Source organism: Tamandua tetradactyla, chromosome 9 (genome assembly GCF_023851605.1).
Source record: "Tamandua tetradactyla isolate mTamTet1 chromosome 9, mTamTet1.pri, whole genome shotgun sequence".
NCBI classification, from domain to species: domain Eukaryota; kingdom Metazoa; phylum Chordata; class Mammalia; order Pilosa; family Myrmecophagidae; genus Tamandua; species Tamandua tetradactyla.
In genome coordinates, this window is record NC_135335.1 from 38687326 (window position 1) to 38707199 (window position 19874).

General features: G+C 55.1%; 1 protein-coding gene across 8 annotated transcripts in view; it reads left to right on the forward strand.

Annotated features, from left to right (window-relative positions):
* ATP2B2 (ATPase plasma membrane Ca2+ transporting 2) overlaps positions 1-19874 on the forward strand; it is a 368890-nt gene that overhangs the window by 297295 nt on the left and 51721 nt on the right. For 5 of the 8 annotated variants that reach the window (XR_013157774.1, XM_077116558.1, XM_077116563.1 and 2 more), the window contains 5 exons: positions 8824-8949; positions 10609-10641; positions 11840-11899; positions 16902-16943; positions 18143-18301. Coding sequence is in view for 7 of the 8 variants with exons in the window: in XM_077116558.1 (XP_076972673.1) it covers positions 8824-8949; positions 10609-10641; positions 11840-11899; positions 16902-16943; positions 18143-18301 (420 nt within the window). In the remaining variant the exon portion in view is untranslated. The remainder of the gene's footprint in view (positions 1-8823; positions 8950-10608; positions 10642-11839; positions 11900-16901; positions 16944-18142; positions 18302-19874) is intronic. The other 3 variants (XM_077116562.1, XM_077116565.1, XM_077116561.1) reach the window with 2 other exon arrangements.

Below are 19874 nucleotides of genomic sequence, written 5' to 3' on the forward strand. Positions count from 1 at the left end.
GGATAGTAGCCCCAAGCTCGTGAGGATGTATGGAGGATGGAATACAAACTGCCTAGTGTGAAGCCTCCCGAAATGTCCATTTTCACTTCCTCTCCCTTCGCCTTGATTGTCTCCCCTTTGCAGCCTCTCTAGACTGCCGCACACACATGCACACACATGCACACGTGCACACACATGCACACTTTCTCTCCACCCTCCTACTCTCTCCACTTTCAGGGCTACATGAGTCTGCCTCCTCCAGGAAGTTTTCCTTGATTGCTTCCTTGCATGCTCCAGGCTCCTTGGATAACTGCCATTTGGATGCTCATTTTCGCTCATGGCCAGAAACTGGGGCCCAGCTTTACTGGTGCCGGGAGGCCTTGCTGGGCCTTGTGATTGATGAACAGAAGGGGCAGGCTGGGAGGTGCCTGCGGGGTCCTCGGGGTGCTCAGGAACCACAGCAGCATCTGACACCCTGATTCAGCCAGAACAGGACACAGACCCGTTGGGTTCTGGGGTCAGTTGACTCAGCCACCAAGTCTGTGACTGTGCAATGGGGGAGCCGGCTAGGGCCTGTCCCCTCCCTGCCCACCCCATGGGGCTGTTGTGGGGGCCACTTGCATGGGCGTATGTGGCTGCGTGCAGTGCTGCATGGGTGAAGGTTCCAGCCTGCGCCAGCTCCCACGGTGACCCTGCCCGTGGGACCTCAGTCTTCCCATCTGAAAAATGGGAGCAGACCAGCTGTCAGAAAGACACTGCTGAACCCAAAGATTGGGGCACACAAAAATCCTAAAAGACCTTACCAGCTTCCTATGGGAGCTTGTCCCCCAGGACAGACAGATTGAAGAAGGCCCCTGCCAATGTGTCTTCAGACTTCAGACAGACTGGACGGGGCAGAGGTGAGACCCACATACCTGTGGGGGGCCGGCAGGGGCGCAGGCGGGAAGCACAGTTCTCCTGCTGGCACCTGCAGAAACGCTGATCAGTGTCCAAGAGGAGCTGAAAAGTCCCAGTTTCTTAAAAGCCTGCTTGGGTCATATGACACATGGATGGCCCTCTGGTGTGCAACTGCTGATTTTAACTTTGTATTTTCAAATAATTTCAAGCTTTCGGAAAAGCTGCAGGAATAATACCAAAAAAATACCTGAAAATCATTGGTGTTAACATTTTGCTCTCACTCTTTCCTCTCTTCTCTCCCTCTCACTCTCTCCTTCTCTTTCTTCTCTTCTCTTTCTCTTCCCCCCTCTCCCCACCCCCATCCCAGCATATTCACATAATGCCCTCAGCCCCTTCACCCTCCAGCATGCATCTCCTAGGAACGAAAATATTCTCTTACGTGACCAACACATTAGTATAAAATTCAGGAACTTTACATTGATCCCCTTTCATTATCTAAAATATCACCATATTCACATTTTACCTGTTGTCAGGATAATGTCCTGCAGTCCGGGGTCCAGACCACTGTCCTGGTTGTGTCTTGTTGTCCCGCCTCCTTAGTCTTCTCTAACAGGGACCAGCAACTCAGCCTTTCTCTGTCCTCTGAGGAAATGGGCGCTGTGGAAGAGTACAGCCACTCCGGCCAAGTGGGTGCACCTTCCAGGTCCTGTGCCCCCTTTGAGAGTCCCAGGAAATAAGTGACCCCTCCTAGGAGAAATCAATGCCCAGGCTCGTGTTTTTGAACCAGGGATCCGCAGAAGCACCCGGGGCTCGTCCCATTTTGCCCCTGCGCAAACTCAGCCCCTGGGTGGGAGGCACGCACGCGTGTAAGAGCTCCCAGCCCCGAGCCCTCTCTGCAGCCCCCATGCACGAGCTCCTCTCCGACCATGTGGAGTCTGTCTTCCAGCAGTTTTACCTGCTTGAAGTTTCATGTGGTAACTGCCACTGTGCAACCGAGGCCCGAAACTGGATATCGCCGCGGAAGGGGCTGGACCGGGGGTGCTGGGGAGGGGGAGCCTGTCCTCCAACGCTGCAGGCCCGCCGGCCCCTCCTGCCTGGCTCAGCCCTGCAGGACCCCCCACCCCTCTTCCTTCTCCCACGGGCCGAGTTCTCGGAGCCAGGGCCTTATCGGTACAAGGATGCCCGGGCCACGATCAAACCCTCCTAGGACTCTGCCTGCATCCCGGCACTGAGCAGAAGACCCGGCATGGGAGAGCCAGGCCTGCCACCGCTGCCGCTGCCTCCAGGGAGCCGAGGATGGCACAGGACTGCAGGAAGGCCCGAGTCTGCCGCTCGGCCCGCACTCTCTCCATTACACTACCCTGCCTCTTCTCCATGAGAGGCAGCGGGGTGTAGTGGATAGAGCACGGGTTCAAGTCCCGGCTCCGCTGCTCACCGCTGTGTGACCCTGGGCCACTGCTCAGCCTCTCTGAGCCTCGTGTTCCCCCCTGTCAGAGAGACACAGATGGGAGAGGGAATGGCCGTGTGCCTGTGCCAAGACCTACCTCACAGGGTTGTCATGGGAGGTGGGGGATTGTGGGCGCTCCAGCTGCCTAATCTCTCATCATCAACAGCTGTCATAACGATAATAACAGAAGAACCGCACCTGGGCTGGGAGCCCTGTCAGCTTTGCTTGGTGCTTTTACCTGGAGTCAGAAATCACCCCAGCCCTTCCTCACAGTTCTTGCAGCTGAAAGAGGCCTTTCAGAAGACGTGACCTCTCCCTGAGAGCGAAGAGCCTTGGGTTCAAGCCCTGGCCTGTCCCTCACCCGCTGTGTGAGCTCACTTCGTCTTTTGCCCTCTCTGGGCTCAGAAATCCAGTTTGATAACACAGGCCCCTCCAGCTCTGCCATTTGGGGCTCAGCATACTTCCTGCCACTGCACACAGTTTTGGCCACAAGACAGCCCAGGGGAGTCTCTTCTTGCTGTTTAGGGCACACCTGAGGCAGAGGTGAGCATTGAACCCGCAATCAGGAGGGCCCTTGCCCGCCCTCTCTGCTGCCAGGAGAGAGGCGTGGGCTTCTCCACTCGGGGGGATGGGTGCTCTGGGGGGACAGGCCAGCCACCCCCCCACTCCCATTGGCAGGTACCCCCGTGTTCTCCCGGGGTGATGGCCCAGCTCCCAACCTGACCTTCCTCCTCAGATCTGCCCCCTACCAGCTCTGCCTCCCACTTGGCCCACAAGCCTTCCTGGCAAGGTGGGAGAAACAGGTTAGAGCCACACACCCTGGCACAAATCCCCGGCCCTGCCCTCACCAGTGAGAAGGTGAGAAACACCTGAATCCCCCTGTCCGATGGGCCCGGTGATAATTACCGCAGAGCTTTTGTGACAGTTAAATGGATAAAGCATCTCAGATAGTGCTTGGCACATAGTAAATGCTCCAGAAATATTAGTTCTCTTCCTCTCTCCCTGCTGAGGGGAAGAAAATTACTTTTAGCAGCTATTGATTGGAAACTAAAGACCCAACTCTGTAACCTTCCATCCAGCCCACCTGAGCATCTGGCTATAGCGTTTGTCCCACCCCTGCCTCCGTGAGCCGTCCATGCAGTGCAGCTGGTCGGGGCCATTGCAGCCCACCTTGGCCTGGGCTGTGCCCCCTGCCAGCCCACCGTGCCCCTGAGCGTATCCTGTCCACCTGTGTGCACACCTGCTCCCCTCCACCCTGACCACATTGCGAGCTCCTTGAGGGCAGGGACTCCGGGGTTCCTCTCTGCAGGGCTGGAGCCGGGCGTGGAGTCAGCACTCCACGGGGCCTGTCCATCAGATGAATGCGTGCGGCCGGGCAGGGGACTTGGCGTCCGATCTGTCTGTCCGTATGCACCTCTACTGGCCCCATGCAAACTCCCTTGTCCCCAAAACACCGCCTTTTATGGAAGCTCCACTGCCCCACCCAGGATGTGTCCTTTGTCTCCCTGGGACCCAGAGTCTCCAGACATGCTTGCTGAGAGGTGATGAACTGAGCCAGCACCCTCCCCATTTTACAGAGGGCAAGACTGAGGCACAGAGAGGCGAGGAACTGACCGGAGGCCACATGGTATATCAGAAGTAGACACCAGACTGGTCCCCAGGTCCCCTCTTCCCAGTCCCGGGCTCTCTCTACCCAACCTTCCCCGCGCTTGTGTAGTCTGAGGGCCTCCGTGGGGGCTCGGAGAAGGCAAGGGGCTATGGTGTGGCCTTCCTGGCATCTGTGGGCAGTGACGTCCTGGCACAAGGCTCCCCCAGGGCCTCCACACCGAAAGGGTCACCCTACCCAAAGACCTGCAGTTACCCTTTGAGAGGTTGTTAGCCTGCTTTTAACTTCAGCACCTCTTCAGCCTCGTACCTTCATGTGAAGCATTGTCCTCTGCACGGGACTCCTGGAGCTGGTGTGACAGCCTGGGGACAGCCGGGGAATTGGGGGGTGACCTGGCCCATCCAACGCTTCCACTGCAGGAGGTGCGGCCAGTGCTCAGACTTCTCATGAGAGAAGAGGGACTGCCCGTTTTAAAACCATAAAGATGGTTGATTGCCATGCGGGGACTCTCCATTATAAACACATGCCCACCACGGAAAACACAGAAAAGAAGAAATAGAGTCAAAAAAGGCACAGGTGGTTCAGTGGTAGAATGCTTGTCTTCCATGCGGGAGACCGGGGTTCGATTCCCGGTCCATGCACATGCACCCCCTACCCAAAAAAAAGGGACTGGGCTTCCAGTTACAGGCCAGGCTGTGAGAGGGCGGCAGAAAGAGGATTGATTCACACCCAGACCCGCCCTCAAGGGCTCACAGTCTGGTGGGGGAGCCTGGCCTGGTAGTCCCCACCAGGAGAGTCCCCGGGAAATTTCAATGCGGTTCCAAGTGGAGAGATGAAGTCCCCTTGTGGGGGTCTGGGAAGGCCACTAAGGCAAGGGCCCTTCGTCCTGGGCCTGGAGGAGGCTTTGTGAAAGAGGCGTGGGGACGGCGTGCAAGCAGTGGCAGGCGTGGGGACGGCGTGCAGGCAGTGGCAGTCAAGGAGCCAGAGAAAGGCGTGTGGTGCCAGGGGGGTGCTGATGGAGGAGTTTGGACCTGGGGGGGCCACCGAAGGTGTCTGAGCTGGGGAGCCTCAGATCAGAGCAGAGGCTGGGGGGCTTGCTGGGGCAGAGAGAGAGGGAGGGCAGCAGTTGAGGGGTGGGGGATAGATGCCTCCAACTCCCCTGCTCCCGTCAAATGCTGAGCCCTGGAGGGCCACCCTGGGGCTCATCCCAGGCTGGGGCAGGGGTTGCTGGGTGGAGATCTCCTCCTACCTCTGGCTCCCGGCGGCAGCGATGAGAGTGATTAGATTAGAAGGCAATTTGGGGTCTGATTATCTTGGGTGGAAATTGGCCCCCTGTGTCTTTTTCCATCCCCGACAGCAGCTGGGGAGGCGGGGACCAGACCCTCTGCTGCCACGCCCATGGAACCCAAGATGAGCACCTGTGTTTTCCGATGAACTTTTTAATTTTAATGTGTTTTCAACCAAGGCGCCCGGGGCCTTGTTTCCTGGTTAAAAGTGGGGTGACAGTGAGGACAGGCCGCAGGGAGGGCTCAGATCCCAGCTCTGCTCATCACCAGCTGGGTTACCTTAGGCAAGCCACTTCACCCCTCAGAGCTTCAGTTCCCCTTTCTATACACAGAGGGCAGTGGGAGGACTGAACGAGACCCTGGCACCGGGGGGCTACCACGAAGCCCGGCGCATAGTAGGGGTGCTAGGAATTCACTCTGGCCTTCAGCTTTCCTGATCCGTCAGGTGCTGGTGTCTAACAGACCCTGCTCCTAGCCCCACTCACGTGAGCCAGAGTGCAAGACAGCATGTTGTGAGCAGGTTGTCATCTTCAGGTCCCTTGGCTGCCCCTGGTTCTCCATGCGTGGACCTCCATGGGCCTTCTGAAGGTGGAAGAACCCTGGGCCGGCGCCACATGGCCTGCAGTCATGGCCCAGCTTATTCTGGGACCCCCATCATTTCCTGCCCAGGGACCACAGATGCTGTCCTTCTGTCCCAGAAATGGCCAAGGAGCCAACCGAAGAGCTCCGCATCTGAGCTTCTGGGTTCTATTACAGTTTGCTGGGTTTCATGCCCCCACTATGGGCCTCCATGACCCAATTTACCCATCTATGGATGGACAGTCTGACATGAACGTGCCTTAAAGAAACTCGCTGGAAAGTGTCTGTCTGTCTCTAAAGCACTGTCAGATCCTGAGATGCCGGAGGACGGACTAGAATGTCACACACAGATGATGTCTCATCCTAGAGCAGGACACTGATCGGATCCTAGAAGGAAAGCACTTCTGGTCCTGACTCTTATTTTAGATACAATTCTAATACGTTTGCTGACATGTATTTCAAGTCTGAATACAAAGAGAAGAATAGAAAGAGACAGGGCACGCAGAAAACAGGGAGACATGGTGTGAGGGTTAGGGTCTGGTGTCAACTTGGCCAGACGATGGTGCCCAGTTGTCTGGTCAGGCAATCGCTGGCCTGGCCATTACTGCAAGGATATTTTGTGGCTGGTTGATAAACCATAAGGCTGGTTGATTAAAACATCCTCAGTGGACTGCTTCTGTGGCTCATTACATCTATGATCAACCAAGGGTGTGCCTTCAGTGATGAAAAAATCCAATCAATTGGATGTCATCCAGCTCCTTGAAGGCTTTTAAGGGAAGAGAGAGAATTTTCACTGCTTCTTCAGCCAGCCTCTCCTGTGGGGTTCATCCAGGACCATCATTGGAGCTGCCAGCCCCACGTCCTGCCCCAGGGATTCCAGACTTTTGCATCCCCGCAGTTGAGTGAAACACTTTTATAAATCTCATATTTATAAATACTTCTGTTGGTTCTGTTTCTCTAGAGACCCCTAATACACGTGGCAACCCATCTTGAGGGGAAAAAAAGGAAAAACTCTAAAAAGCGGAACCAAGTTCAAAAAGCATAGTCATTGGGGGTCATTGCATCTCGGGGCCCCAGAAGCCGTCATTGTGGGACCCCAGGCCCCAGACAGCAAACATGGCACATTGGTGCGGTCCAAAGATGAGCTGAGACACTGGGCCAAGCCAGGGCTGGATTCATACATCTCTGTTGAAGAGGGAAGTGTGTTCGGCATCTTTGGTAGTGTTCTACCCTGAATGGAAAAAAATTAAAAATAGAAAAGAAATGGCTGTCTGCAGCCAAACTTCGTTGACCTCGATTCATCTCTACAGAGGGTAGCCACTGAGGGACCAAGTGTTCCTGAGCCTTCTGTATGTGACCCCAAGCAGGCCAAAAGGGCAAGGGGCCCACTGGCTTTTTGTGAACACCAAGCTCTCTCTGTGAAGCCTGCTAGCTGACCCTCAACGTGAGCAGGAGGCAGCGGTGTCACGCCAACTCCTTTGCAGCCTAAGGACAAAGGGCCAGAGAGGGCAAGCCTCAGATTTCAGAACTGGGCTGAACGCAGCTGCTGTCCTGTCCACTCCTCAGGTTGGATCCCAGCCACCATCCCTGGGGGTTACCTCTGTTTCTTCCATGAAGCCATGGCTTCAGCAAGTATACTTTTGTATCTTATCCTCGCTCTACTACAAACTCCCCCATGTGAGTGGACATGTACAGGTCTCTCTCTGGGCCTGAGTTTTCCCATCCACTCAGTGAAGGGGCTTGCATTAGAGTGGGTCAAGTGAGCAACATGTAATACAAGGAACCCAAAGATGACACAAATAGAAGTGGAGCAGGACAGGCCACGGTGACTTAGCAGGCAGAGTTCCCAGTGCCTACACATGCAAAAAAAAAAAAAATCAGTGGAGTGGGTGGTGCAAGAGTAGTTCAGTGGTAGAATTCTCACCTGCCATGAGAGAGACCCGGATTCGATTCCGTGAGCCTGCTCTTTGGGTGATGCAATGGTGGCTCAGTGGCAGAATTTTCGCCTGCCATGCAGGAGACCCGAGTTCGATTCCTGGTGCCTGCCCATGCAAAAAAAAAAATAATAATAAGTAGAGCTACCCTGACCAAAGGCCTCCCCTCCCTCACTCACATGGTGGCCCCTTCCAGACCCTCAGAAGAATGCCAGGGCCCCTTGGAACCCAGCATTAAAAATCTAAGATTCCAGGAAAAGAGTTCTTAATCTTTCTTGCGCCATGCCCCCCTGCAGGGGGTGGGGTCTGGTATCATCGTGTGTGGACGCCTTCTCAGAATAAAGCTTTGCAAGTTAAACCAATAATGTTAGTCAGCCAAGCAATAAAATAATAAATGTGGTGTGGTCATGTATGTGCTTCTTTATTAGCACACAGAATAACAAGATGCAGGAGTCAGATGCATAACCCCCTTAACTGCAAGACATGGCATCTGGAGGCCCACGAGCACCTCTGTGGTTGATCGCCTAAGTTTGTAATGGAGGGAAATGCTCAATTTCACTTAGAGGTTTGTAGAAATAAAGATGTATAGTTTTTTTCTTCCTCCAAGGTCACAGACCCCTGAGTTCTATCCAAAGATCGTGGAAAGGGAGGTGGAGATATGGGGACCCCATGTTAAGCAGTCTCATCTAGGGCTCAGTGGCCATGTCTTGGCAGGCTGCAGAAGGAAAACAAATGAGGTCTGGTTCTAGATACTATGAATCAGGAAAGAGTGTGGCCTTTGCTTGGTCTATGAGGGACGAAGGGAGAGGAGAGATGAGCAGAGAGGGAGAAGAGACCCTCCAAGAAGGGTAATAGGTGGTGGACCTGGAGCTGTTTCAGGGGCCGGAGAACTGAAGTAGAGCTATTTCAAACCCTGGACCCATCACTATCCCGAGGTGCACTGGTCTTAAAAGTACACCCCACACATGCACGTACGCACAGTTTGAACCACAGACAATGAGACAGAGTCTGATTGAGGTGGAGTTCCATCCACTCCTTTGGGGAGGGGTTTTTGACCTGTGCAATGGTAACTTGGGTTTTGTCCCCTTCCCCCAGGGACTCATGTGATGGAGGGCTCAGGACGGATGGTGGTGACCGCCGTGGGTGTGAACTCTCAGACAGGCATCATCTTTACCCTGCTGGGGGCTGGCGGGGAAGAAGAAGAGAAAAAAGACAAGAAAGGTAAGCCCAGCCCTTCACAGACCAGAAGATGAGCTCCTAAGGCCACATTTTTTGTTTATTCGTTCACTCAACAAAATACCAGTTGAGTACCTTTTATGTCCATACCCTGTGCCAACAGCCACCCCCTGCATCCCTGAGGCCCCACTTGGGCCAGGCAGGTTCTGTCTATTCCATCTCCAGGGTCTCGTCCCAGTCTCTTGTCTTGTCCAGTCATGTCATTGAGGCCCCCCACCCTGTCCCTTTGGGGCCAGGCCAGGGGATGCAGTGCACTGAGCTGCATCTGCATCTTCAAGCATTAGGTCAAGTAGAAATCCCCACCCAGCCATATTCCTTCTGCTATTTTCCACCCTGTGAAGGTCCATCCCAGACACAAGAAAAGGAGATTCTGGAAAAACTGGCCAGCACTGGACTTGATAGCTGCTGTGAGTCCCTATAGGTTCCAAGGTTCTGGCCCCTGCTCCCCCTGGAAGACTAAGTTCCTTATTCTCTGAGCTCATCTCAGCACAGAGGGAAGGATGCTCAGAAGACACAAGAAACCCAAATCCCATCAGACCCTTAGGCCCAAAGACAGACACCCCCCCTCACATTTTTAGTCTTTTGCCTTGTCCCTTCTGACATCCAGAACTTTTGGAGTCTGGGGAAAGGAGGTAAGAAGGAAAACATCCCCTTCCTGAATTGTAGGGGCAGCCCTGCCATCTCCAGCTCTCAGGTACCAATCAGTTATAGAACTTGGGTCAGCATCAATGGCAACTACTGGCTCCTGAAGGCAAAGCCCATTTTCTAGTGGAGTCGCCCTCAGATTCTGGCTACCCCACCAGCAGGAAGAAAGGAGCTGGGCTGTGTTCTGGGAAATAAGAGTCTGGAGAGAACAAGGGGAGTACTGAAGTGGAAATCAAGGATGGAGTTCCTGACCAAGAGACCCAGAGAGTGTCAGGACAGTCTCCATGGACTGACTTTAGGAGCTGTTGCCAGGGCAACTGGATCCCAGCTCCAAAGTGCAGACAGCTGAGCAAAGTGGACAGCAAGGCAGGGTGTGGGCTGTGGGACACGGTGTGGGCTATGGGACCCGGTGTGGACTGTGGGACCCGGTGTGGGCTGTGGGACCTGGTGTGGGCTGTGGAACACAGTGTGGGCTGTGGGGTAGGGTGTGGGCCATGGGGCAGGTTACAGGCCATAAGTTAGGATGCAGCATACATTGCCCATTTCCTGGGCCTCCCTGGGATCTGGGTGAGGGGAAGATGTACCCAGAACATGTAACAGGCCAGATCTGTGTTTTTGAAAACATCAGTAGGAAGATATATCTCTCCTATCCCAGAAGCCCGGTTCAGGGTCCCTCCCTGAGCATACCCCTGCATCTCAGTGACATTGGGGTGACAGGGGACTCAGCCTGGTATAGAAAGAAGAGGTAGCTATGGAAGGGTCATGGCAGAAGAGGACTTGGGATGGCCTCTCATCCCAGACCACCACGATGATCAGCACAGGTGGGGGACAACCCCTCTGCCCTCTCATCCCATCTCCCCCACTAGGGACACTACTTAAAGCCCACCCACCGCGTGATCCCCTTTCAAGATGACCCCAGGCGTGCAGTTGTGTGCGTATATGCAGATGAGGCTGTGTGTGCTTCTCCTTCATTAACATGTTTCAAAAATCATCACACAGGTGTGAAGAAGGGGGATGGCCTTCAGCTACCAGGTACAGTAAGACCACCTCAGGGTAGATGGGGCTTTTAGAAATAGCAGCAGCCTTGACCAACTGGGCCCTGCCCCCGTAGACCAGTAGTACCCCGCTGGAGGAGACCCCATGCCTACTGGAGGCCGTGCCCCCCCAGGCCCCCTTCCACACCCTCAGGAGATGCCAGCCCCACCCACCATCCATGCCCACACCCTACTCTGCACACCTGGCCTTGCCATGCTCATCCCACCAGCCCATGCTAATGGGTGCCCCTTCCCACACCCCTCTGGCTTTACAGACCAGCCTGCAATGCCTCGCTCACCACCACATCCCTGCATTTTGCCCTCCCTCATCACCCCCCACCCACCCAGAGCCAGCCAAGCTTCTTCTCACCTCATGGTAGATCCACCACACCCAACAGTGTATCTCCTCCAACAGGTTCTGTTTCCTGTCCTTCCCTTCTCCTTTCTCCCCCTCCCCCCACAAGAAACAGCAACAGGGGTGAATTTAACCATCTCATCTCATCTTTCATTTCCACATTAAGGCAAAACTCACTACTGCCCTTTCTGTCTCATGCACCGAAGGCAACGTGCTGGGTGCCATCTTTTGAATGGTGGACACCTGGGATGGGGGTTGCCAAGGCAAACTTTCCAGTGCTGTTAGGGACGGAGGAGGTGATGCTGGGCTCAGGCCCGAGTAGAGGGTGGGACGCCTGGTAAGCCACTGCCACAGACGGGTGGCAGCCTGACGTTCCAGGACGGTGGTCTGAGCGAATGTCCCGCTGAACCTCGGGGCCCGTGCTGTACCTGTGGTTGAGTCTTTTAAATCGGCTCCTGTTCACCAGCGCTGTTGGCCCTGATGGGCAGCCAGACCCCCTCACTCTCTCTTCCTCCAGCCCTACAGGGGGGCCGCAGTCCAGACCCACCCCATAGACACCTCCATCCCTCCTGACCTCGTTCACCATGCCCCATGTTTTATTTCAACACCCTTCATGTCTGAGCGTTCCCCCCTACCGTCCATGGCATCTCTCTGGGAACATCTCACTCTCCCGATTTGAGTTTCTTGCCCGATTTGAGTTTCTTGATTTCCAACGGAATTTTTTTTGAAAGTCACATTATTTCCCGGCCCATCGGTTCGTGTCTTTATTGTTGCTGTTGCACATTGTTCCTTTTCTCCATTATGACGCACTGCATTTTCCATCCCTCCCACCTCCCCGCAGCGGCAGACGGTGCTGCAGGTTCAAATGCTGCAGATAGTGCAAATGCCAGCCTAGTCAATGGTATGTTTCCAGGCGAGTTCCGGGCGTGGTTGGATGGGCATCTCTCTCTTTCCCCCACCCCTCAACTCTGAGCTTTCCTCTTCCTCTTCTGCACCGCACAGACCTTCCCCTTCCGTACCGCCGTGCATGGGCGGTTCTGGGACAGTCACCTCTTACACGGGGCCAAGCGCTTAAGACAGGAGCCACGTCCTGAGGACCCTCTCCGTGCCCACTTGTGGCTTCCAAAATGGCGCCTGCTCCCTGTTGGGCCGTTGCCCCTCCCCAGTGGAGCCCAGAAGAGGAATGGGACTTTGGCTTCGGGCCTGGCCCCCCACGAAGCTGCATCCCATCCAACGTGGCCCCCTCCTAAGCGCCCATATTGGCCCCAGCTTTGGGAAGGAGGTCTGGGCTCAGGACTTGGGCTGAAGCTGGCCTCTGGGTCCCCATCTTGGACCCTTAAATTCCCTCGAGGCGGTAGGGCCTCAGGCCTGGGTTCAACTCCTTGGCCCCATTCCCTAGCATGGCTGAGCCACGGTGGAAGTGTCTGCCTCTTCTCTTTCACAGAGCCAACCTGGCAGGGGTGGGCTTGGGCTCGGGCCAAGCTCTGCCCCTCGGATGAGGATGGGTGTTTCTTGCTGCAGCCTGTGTGGGAGCCATCATTCTGGTCTCTGTATTCTTACCTGCCCCCTCGAGAGTGGGGGCCGGGGCTGCTCCTGTGGACCTGGGATTCGCATCTTAACCGCTTTGCCCAAGGGCAGAAAGGAATTCCATTCCCCTGACCCCAGCCCTTCAAGATTTCTTATTTCTGTGTGCTCCCATCTTTAGGACAAGGAGTTTCCGTTTACCCAAATTAAGTAAGATAAAAGTAACCTAGGCGGCTCCTGAACCGCTGAGAGTTGGTAGGGGTCCATCATGAAACCATTGCCCTAAAGAAGCAAAGACAAGGGACCCACCTTATTTCCCCGCATTGCTGCATACTGAGCACTAGGCCCCGACTTTCTCATGCGTTACGTCTGTTCCTCACCAGTCCTGAAAACCATGCAACTCCTGTCCTTTCCTATCCCTCTCCCCTCCACCCCGGGCCTCTGGCTGAGCTACCTAGATTCAGTGATCAGGCAGGAAGCACCCAGTCATTGTCATGGGCTGGGTGAGACGTTTCTGCCAAGCACAGCTCACCAAAGAGGGCTAATTCAGGCGTGGGTCTATTTCAGGAGGAGGAGAAAGGAGGACAGCTTGGGGTGTGGGATGTGTCACACGTCAGAGGGAGGAGGCTGAGGGAGAACCAAACGGAAGATAAACCTGCAGGCTCTGGAGAACTAGACCCCCATCCTCCAGGAGAAATGGAAAGTTTCACTTCCAAACCACAGCAAGCCCCCACCCCAGGTATCCCAGGAAAAAGTACAGGGAAGATGGGACGTCCCCTTGCTTGACCAGGCACTGCTGCATGCGTATCATGTTTGCATCTCATTTAATCCTCACGACAGCCCTATGACATAGGTTTTATTGTCCCAACTTTAAAGATCAGGAAACGGAAGCTCAGAGAGATGGAGACACTAGCCCAAGGTCACACAGCTAGAAAGTAGCAGTGCTGGGATTTGGACCCTGATTTGTTTGGCTCTAAGTGGCATGCTCCTTTTGCCTTCCCAATCCAGGATTTCCCAATATGCATCTTATAGGCTTCACAAGCATAGTGAGAAGGCTTCCTCCAATGAAAAGGACCCAGTGGTCAAATAAATTAAAGAACTCCTGGGCTGAATGGGTTCATCTTCATTCCGGGACTTCTCAGAACCTTGAATACGTGGTGTGGGTGCAGAGGTAGTCACACAGGGTTTCCCATACTGATTTGACTGCAGCACCTTTCCTGACTGAGTCTTGTAGGATGGGTATGGCCTGTAATAGAATTGGAGAAACGGAGCTGAAGCCATTGCTGTTCAAAGCAAATCAGCATCACCTGGGAGCTTGTTAGAAATGCAGAATCTCAGGCCCGGCCCCAGATTTGCTGAATCAGAATCTGCATTTCAACAAATTCTCAGGGCAATTTGCATACACATTTAAGATTGAGACACACTAGGCTGAGCCTTGCTGATTGAGAGGGAATTCATTGTTCCTTCCCCCCACCCCTTCTTCTGAGCCAAGTCCTGGTGACTTGGATATGGGAAAATAACTTGGAGTCCACTTGCCCCAGTTCCCCAGCTGAAAAGGGGTCAGGGGTGTTTTCATTCATCTTGGAGGCATGATGATTTTATTTTATTTTATTTTGCATTTAACAGTCACTAGCAACTCCTGACATCTACGCAGTGCTTTGCTGTGCTTTTCATAAGCATGACCTTGTTTGTTGGCTTTGCACAACCTCCCCAAGTGTTTCTTATCATCCCCATTTCTCAAGGGAGGAAATGAAGGTGCAGGGAAGAGAAGTGACACTTCCCAGATCCCCAGCTAGTGGTCTGTCTCCCCGAAGCTTGTTCATCAGCTCACCTTACCGGGAGTCCTCCGAGTCGAGGCTTTCCACGTCTGTTCCCAAACGGCCCCGTTTGGGAAAACTGCGGCTGCCAGTGGATGCACATCAGGGCCTTGTGGGCCCCCCACCAGCCCCTCTTCTTGGGTCTCTAGCTCCCCTGCAATACGCCCATCTTCCAGGTCCCACTGCAGGCCAGAGCTCGCTACCTCACCGCGGTTAGGGGCTGAGGCAAGCACTAAGTCTGGCTGAGAGTCCCAAATATGGCCCTCGCTTCTGAGAAACCGAACTATCTGCACCAAAGCACCTCTAGAACACAGCTCTGCTCCTCAGACAAATGCCTGGGTGCTAATTTTTCTGGCCACGTGGTCACTATGGACATAAAAGAGGAAATTGCCAGCTCGGTTTAATGGGCGCACACATGGCTATTGCATCTGATAATATGCGATGCAAATAAAGGCCCCTTTGTGCCATCGAAACCAGCTATTGAAGCCTGGTCCTCTCATGCCCTTTAGCCCAATTAGTAAAATTATTTTCAAAAAAAAAAATAATTGTTGGAGTTCATTCCCATTTGCTCTAAAAAGGCTTTTTTTGTTTTGCTTTGTTTTGCATCGATCCAGTAGAAAGAATTTTACACTAGAGCTGCAGAGGCCTCTCTCTTAGCCTGGGTCCCTGGTGCTTGGCTGTGAGAAGCGGTGGGAACAAGCCACACTTATTCCCGGCTTGGGATCAGGGAAGTCACCTCTCCCCTCTGAGTCACCTATGTAAGGACATGGCGACCACAGTGCCGCTGTTTATGGTGGTAAATACACAACCACAGCATGACCATGCGGCTTAGGGCTTGAGAAAGTAGAGCAGCAGAGCTGAGGCTGGCCTGGGAGCCTCTTTAGGCCTCAGTTTCCTCATCTGAGAAAGGGGCGTGATGAAAGTCCCTCCTCGCCCTGTCTTGCTGGGATCTTGAGAAGACTGAGAAAGGACATTTGCAAAAACATGTTCAAACTGCAGGATGCTGGACCGAGTACAAGGTCGTTATTAATGAGACTTGGGGTGCTCTGGGAGGCAAGTGTCCTCACCCCCATTTTGCAGAGGTGGAAGCTGAGGCTGGCAGAGGCAGCCACTCCGCTAGCTGGCAGTGAAGGGATGGCTCCAGGGACCCAGTCCCACCGCCGCATTCTGGACTGTCCTCCCGGAGATCCTGGAGCCTCTACCCGGAAGCAAAAAGAGCATACATGTGGAGCCAGCTCTCCATTTTCCAGCTGCAAGACCCTGCAGCCCGTTTCACCCTCTGAGCCTCAGTTTCCCATTTGTGAATGGATCTGATAAAAGAACACCCCTCATCGGGCTGCAGTGAGGATTTAGATAAAATCATGGGGGCCCTGTGTGCCCCTCAGAGATCAGAGCAAAGTGCCAGGCACAAATGGGCTCTTGTAGACATGAGTTGTGAGAACCATCTTGGCAGCCCATCTCTAGGGCTGGCTGAGTTTCTCAAATGCCTCTCCAAGGTACTGAGACCCAGTGGACTGGAGGGGAGCCTCTCACACAGGGCGGCAGGAGGGAGGGGGCCACTAATAGCTCATATATTACAGAAGTGCCCACAGGCCTCTTGCCAAAGCTAGGAGGGGACCTCCCCCCGCCCCAGGCAGCCCTGGTGGGGGGGGGGGACACCCCAGAGGGACATGGCAGCTGTTGTCCTACAGCTGGACGTGCTCAGACCAGCCCTTTTGCCAGCATCAGGCCCTGGTTTTATGGGAGTGGCCTGGTTGGGGGCCCAGGGGTCCCACACTCCCTGTCTACTGTGGCCTGAGCCAGTCCAGCTCAGAGTAAAGAGTGAGGGGTCAGAGCGAGAGGTCAGCTGCCCTCTGGGAGCCAGCCCACTGCCCAGGAGGGACCCCCCGCCCCCGCTTGCCCTTTGCCTGTGCCACGTTCAGTGGGGCTTGTCTGTGCTGAGAGGTCGTGACCTTCACAGGGAGAAAGAAAAAAGGATAATCATTCCTTCTGGAGCCAGAAACATATCGACCTCAGTACCTTGTCCAAACCTTCCCCATTCTAGAAACCTTCTTTGGATAGTGTTTGCATATTGTCCTTCACGGGAAACCAGCAAGGATGTAGCTGAACACGTTGCCCTTGGCCTCCTCTCTGCCCACAGAAGGCCACAAGCAAATAAATCACTAAAGGCTTCAGGTGGGGATTGAGAATCTCCATTCCTTCTGCTTCTGGTCAGCACTCTCGGATCCCTTTCAACCTTAAATGCTGTCATTTCATCTGTACAAGATGCTTAGGTCCAAAATGATTCGAACAAAAGACCTCTCTCCTAACTTGCCCCCTGCCCCCCAGAGAAGCAAGGGTTACCTGGCCAGGCTTGCTCTGATCCAGAGGCCAGGGGGTCCCTGTGGAGGGGACAGAAGTCAGCGCAGACCCCCCACCCTAGGCACCAGCCACATCCCACATTCATGACGCCTCCTCCCCTCTCCATCCGTGACTTGCGTGTCCGTGGCCTGTTTGGTCTCTGTGATGACCGACCGTGTGTTGTCTGTTCTCTGTTGTCTGTTAAAATTCTCTGTCGTGTAGGTAAAGTGCAGGATGGCACTGTGGACGCCAGCCAGAGCAAAGGTAACCCTTCTGCATTAACCGGCTTTTGGGGTCCCTGCGGCCCCTCCCCACAGTTCTGGGAATCCCACCAGTGGAGGGCCAGGGCCAGACACGGCAGTGCCCACAGGTCTGTCCTTGGGGGTGGATAGTTGTGGTTCACAGGTGCTGAGCCAAATAAAGAGACACTTCCCGCTGGGAAGGGCACACACCCTCCAGCCCCTCCCCTACCAGCCTTGGAGCTGTGCGTGCTTCAGGGAAGGCCTGACTTGAAGCTGGTTCTCTGAGCATCTGGGAGGCTGAGGGGCAATTAGAGGGAGGCTCAGTCTTTATCCCAAAGGGCCGAAGGCCATCAGTCTGCACTACAAAGACCCTGTTAGCTAGAGACAGGGCTTTGGTGCCCATGGGTGGGGACACCCACTTTTACCTCTTGAGTCCCTCCTTTTTGTCTTTGCGGCCTGGTGACTGTTTAACGTCCCAAGAAAATGGCCCCGTGGGTGAAACCCAAGCCGGTCTGTCTTGCCCGAAGGTGGGAAAAGTGAAGGGAGCACTTGGGGTGGGGGTCTGAGGGCTCATTCGGGATGCAGGGAGCCCAGCCCATTCCTGCTGGGTCCAGAGTCCAGGTCTGAGCCATGAGTGCTACTGGGAGCCGGGAGCTCTAGCCAGAAAAGGCAGAGGCCCCACCACAGGGCTTCTGCGCCAGCCATGCGGGGGGACCCGGGTGGGGCTCAGCTGCTCACGACGCTGGATGTCAGCATCCCTGCCCTGCAGGCTGACCTGCGTGTCTGTGTGCGTGTGTGTGTGCGTGTGCATGTGTGTCTGCGTGTGCACGTGGGTGCCTATGTATGCCTGTGTCTGTGTGCATGTGTGTGTCTGTATGTATGTGCATGTGTGCACGGGTGTGTGTGCACATGTGTGCACGTGCGTGCATGTGCGTATGCGTGTTTGTGAATGTGTGCTCGTATGTGCTTGCATGTGGGGGGTGTGCCTGTGGGTGCATCTGCGTGTGCGTGTGTCTGTGTGTTTGCAAATGTGTGCCTGTATGTGCCTGCATGGGGGGGTGTGCCTGTGCGCGCGTGTGTATGTGCATTGTGTCTGTGTGCACGCATGTGGGTGGATGTGCGTGCATGTGTGACTGGGCGCACGTGTGCCTGCGGGTGCGTCCGTGTGCATGTGTGTGCATGTGCGTGTGTGTTTGCATGTGCATCCTCTGCCCCCTGCAGCCAAACAACAGGATGGGGCCGCCGCCATGGAGATGCAGCCCCTCAAGAGCGCCGAGGGCGGCGACGCCGATGACAAGAAGAAGGCCAACCTGCACAAGAAGGAGAAATCCGTGCTGCAGGGCAAGCTCACCAAGCTGGCTGTGCAGATTGGCAAGGCAGGTGAGTGTGCCAGCCACAGCGGGGCGACGGATGTCCCTGGGCATGTGACAGGACCCCAGGCAGTCGCCTCATCTGCAAAAGCAGGGGCTGGGGAGGACCCTGGCCCATCCGTCTCTACCAAAGCAACCAGTCTGAGTCCTGGGTCTGCTGGGCACTCGGTGAGCACTTAGTGAGGCCGAAGAATAAGCTAAAGGCCTGGGCTCTTGGGGCGGGTGCCTGTCTTCTTGTCTAGTTACCGCCGTGAGAACCGGGGCAAGCGACTTTGCCTAGCTCTGAGCCTCTAAAGTCAAGGGATCACCATGAGGATTTAAAGACATTGTGCATACGGAGTGCAAGACGCTGGGCTTGTGGGGGGGCTGGAGGTGGGGCGGGGGTCAGGTCAATCAGGGCAGGAACTTACAGGCAGCAGGGCTTTCTCCTGAGGGCACTGGGGAGCCAAGGAAGGGATTTGAGCAGGGGAGGGCAGGAATGGGTCTGGGCTTTATAATGAGCACCCCGACTGCAAGTGCAGAGGAATAAATTAATGGGGTTGAGGGCCATGCCGGGACTTCATGAGGAGGCTACAGGCCGAGCTTCCCAGCTGAGCATTTGTTGTAAGCCACAGCTGGTGATGGCCTCTCTGGCCTGGGCCACCGAGCCCAGCTCCAAGGTGAGCCCACGGCCCCCCGACGTGGCCCTTGGCCTCCCCTCCTGGGAAGGATGTGGCAAACGCCAAGGCCTCCCCACCTGGCTGCTCCCTCCTCTGTGGCTGTCTCCCAGCTCTAATTATGGGCACCACGCGTGGGGAAGAGAGGAAAATTATAGGCTTGGCTGCCTATATTTAAACTCAGGGGCCTGGTGACAGCTCCCGACTGCTAGGAGCTTGGCTCCCTGCCCCGGCGACTGTCAGACAGGGCCGGGCCAGCGCTGAGGCTCCACAGCTGGGGGGTTGGCGGGGGTGGGGGCAGGCAGCGGGGAGCCGATGGGCCCAGGGATTTCCTCCCTCCTGCCATCATCATCATCATGGGCAGAAGATTCCCTGGAAACATGGAACTGGGGGGCCAGGAAGCCAAGCAATGAGCAAAACCCTGTGGTCCTCAAGTCCTCACTCAACTCCCTCTCCCACCTCAGCCCCTGCAGAGAATGGAGCTCACAGTCAAGCCATGCTGGGCTCACTTCCCACCTCTGCGGGTTTCTTGAGTTAAATTTCTTAAATAAAAGAGCCTGGGATGGGTGGACAAGAGATATACTGAGAGGATGCTCTCGGGAGATGTAGAGAGTCAGGGAAACAGGACCCGGCTAGGGGAAAAGCCAGAAAAAGTCAAGGCTGCAGGAGAAGTCCCCGCCTAATGCCAGGGGAGAAGCTCCAGGCAAGCAGGCAGGGCTTCCCTACGCCCCACCCCCACCAGCCCTTGGATTTGGCCAGTAGACTGTGGGGTACACTCCCAAATACTTCCTTATAAGGAGACTCCAATCACCCAACCACAGTCCCCCTCTGGAGGTGGCAGATGTGACTGACTCTCAGCAGCCCCTGTGGCAGATGGGGAACAAGTGCAGGCGGGGTATCTGGGCAGGTCCTCCACTGTATCTGCTA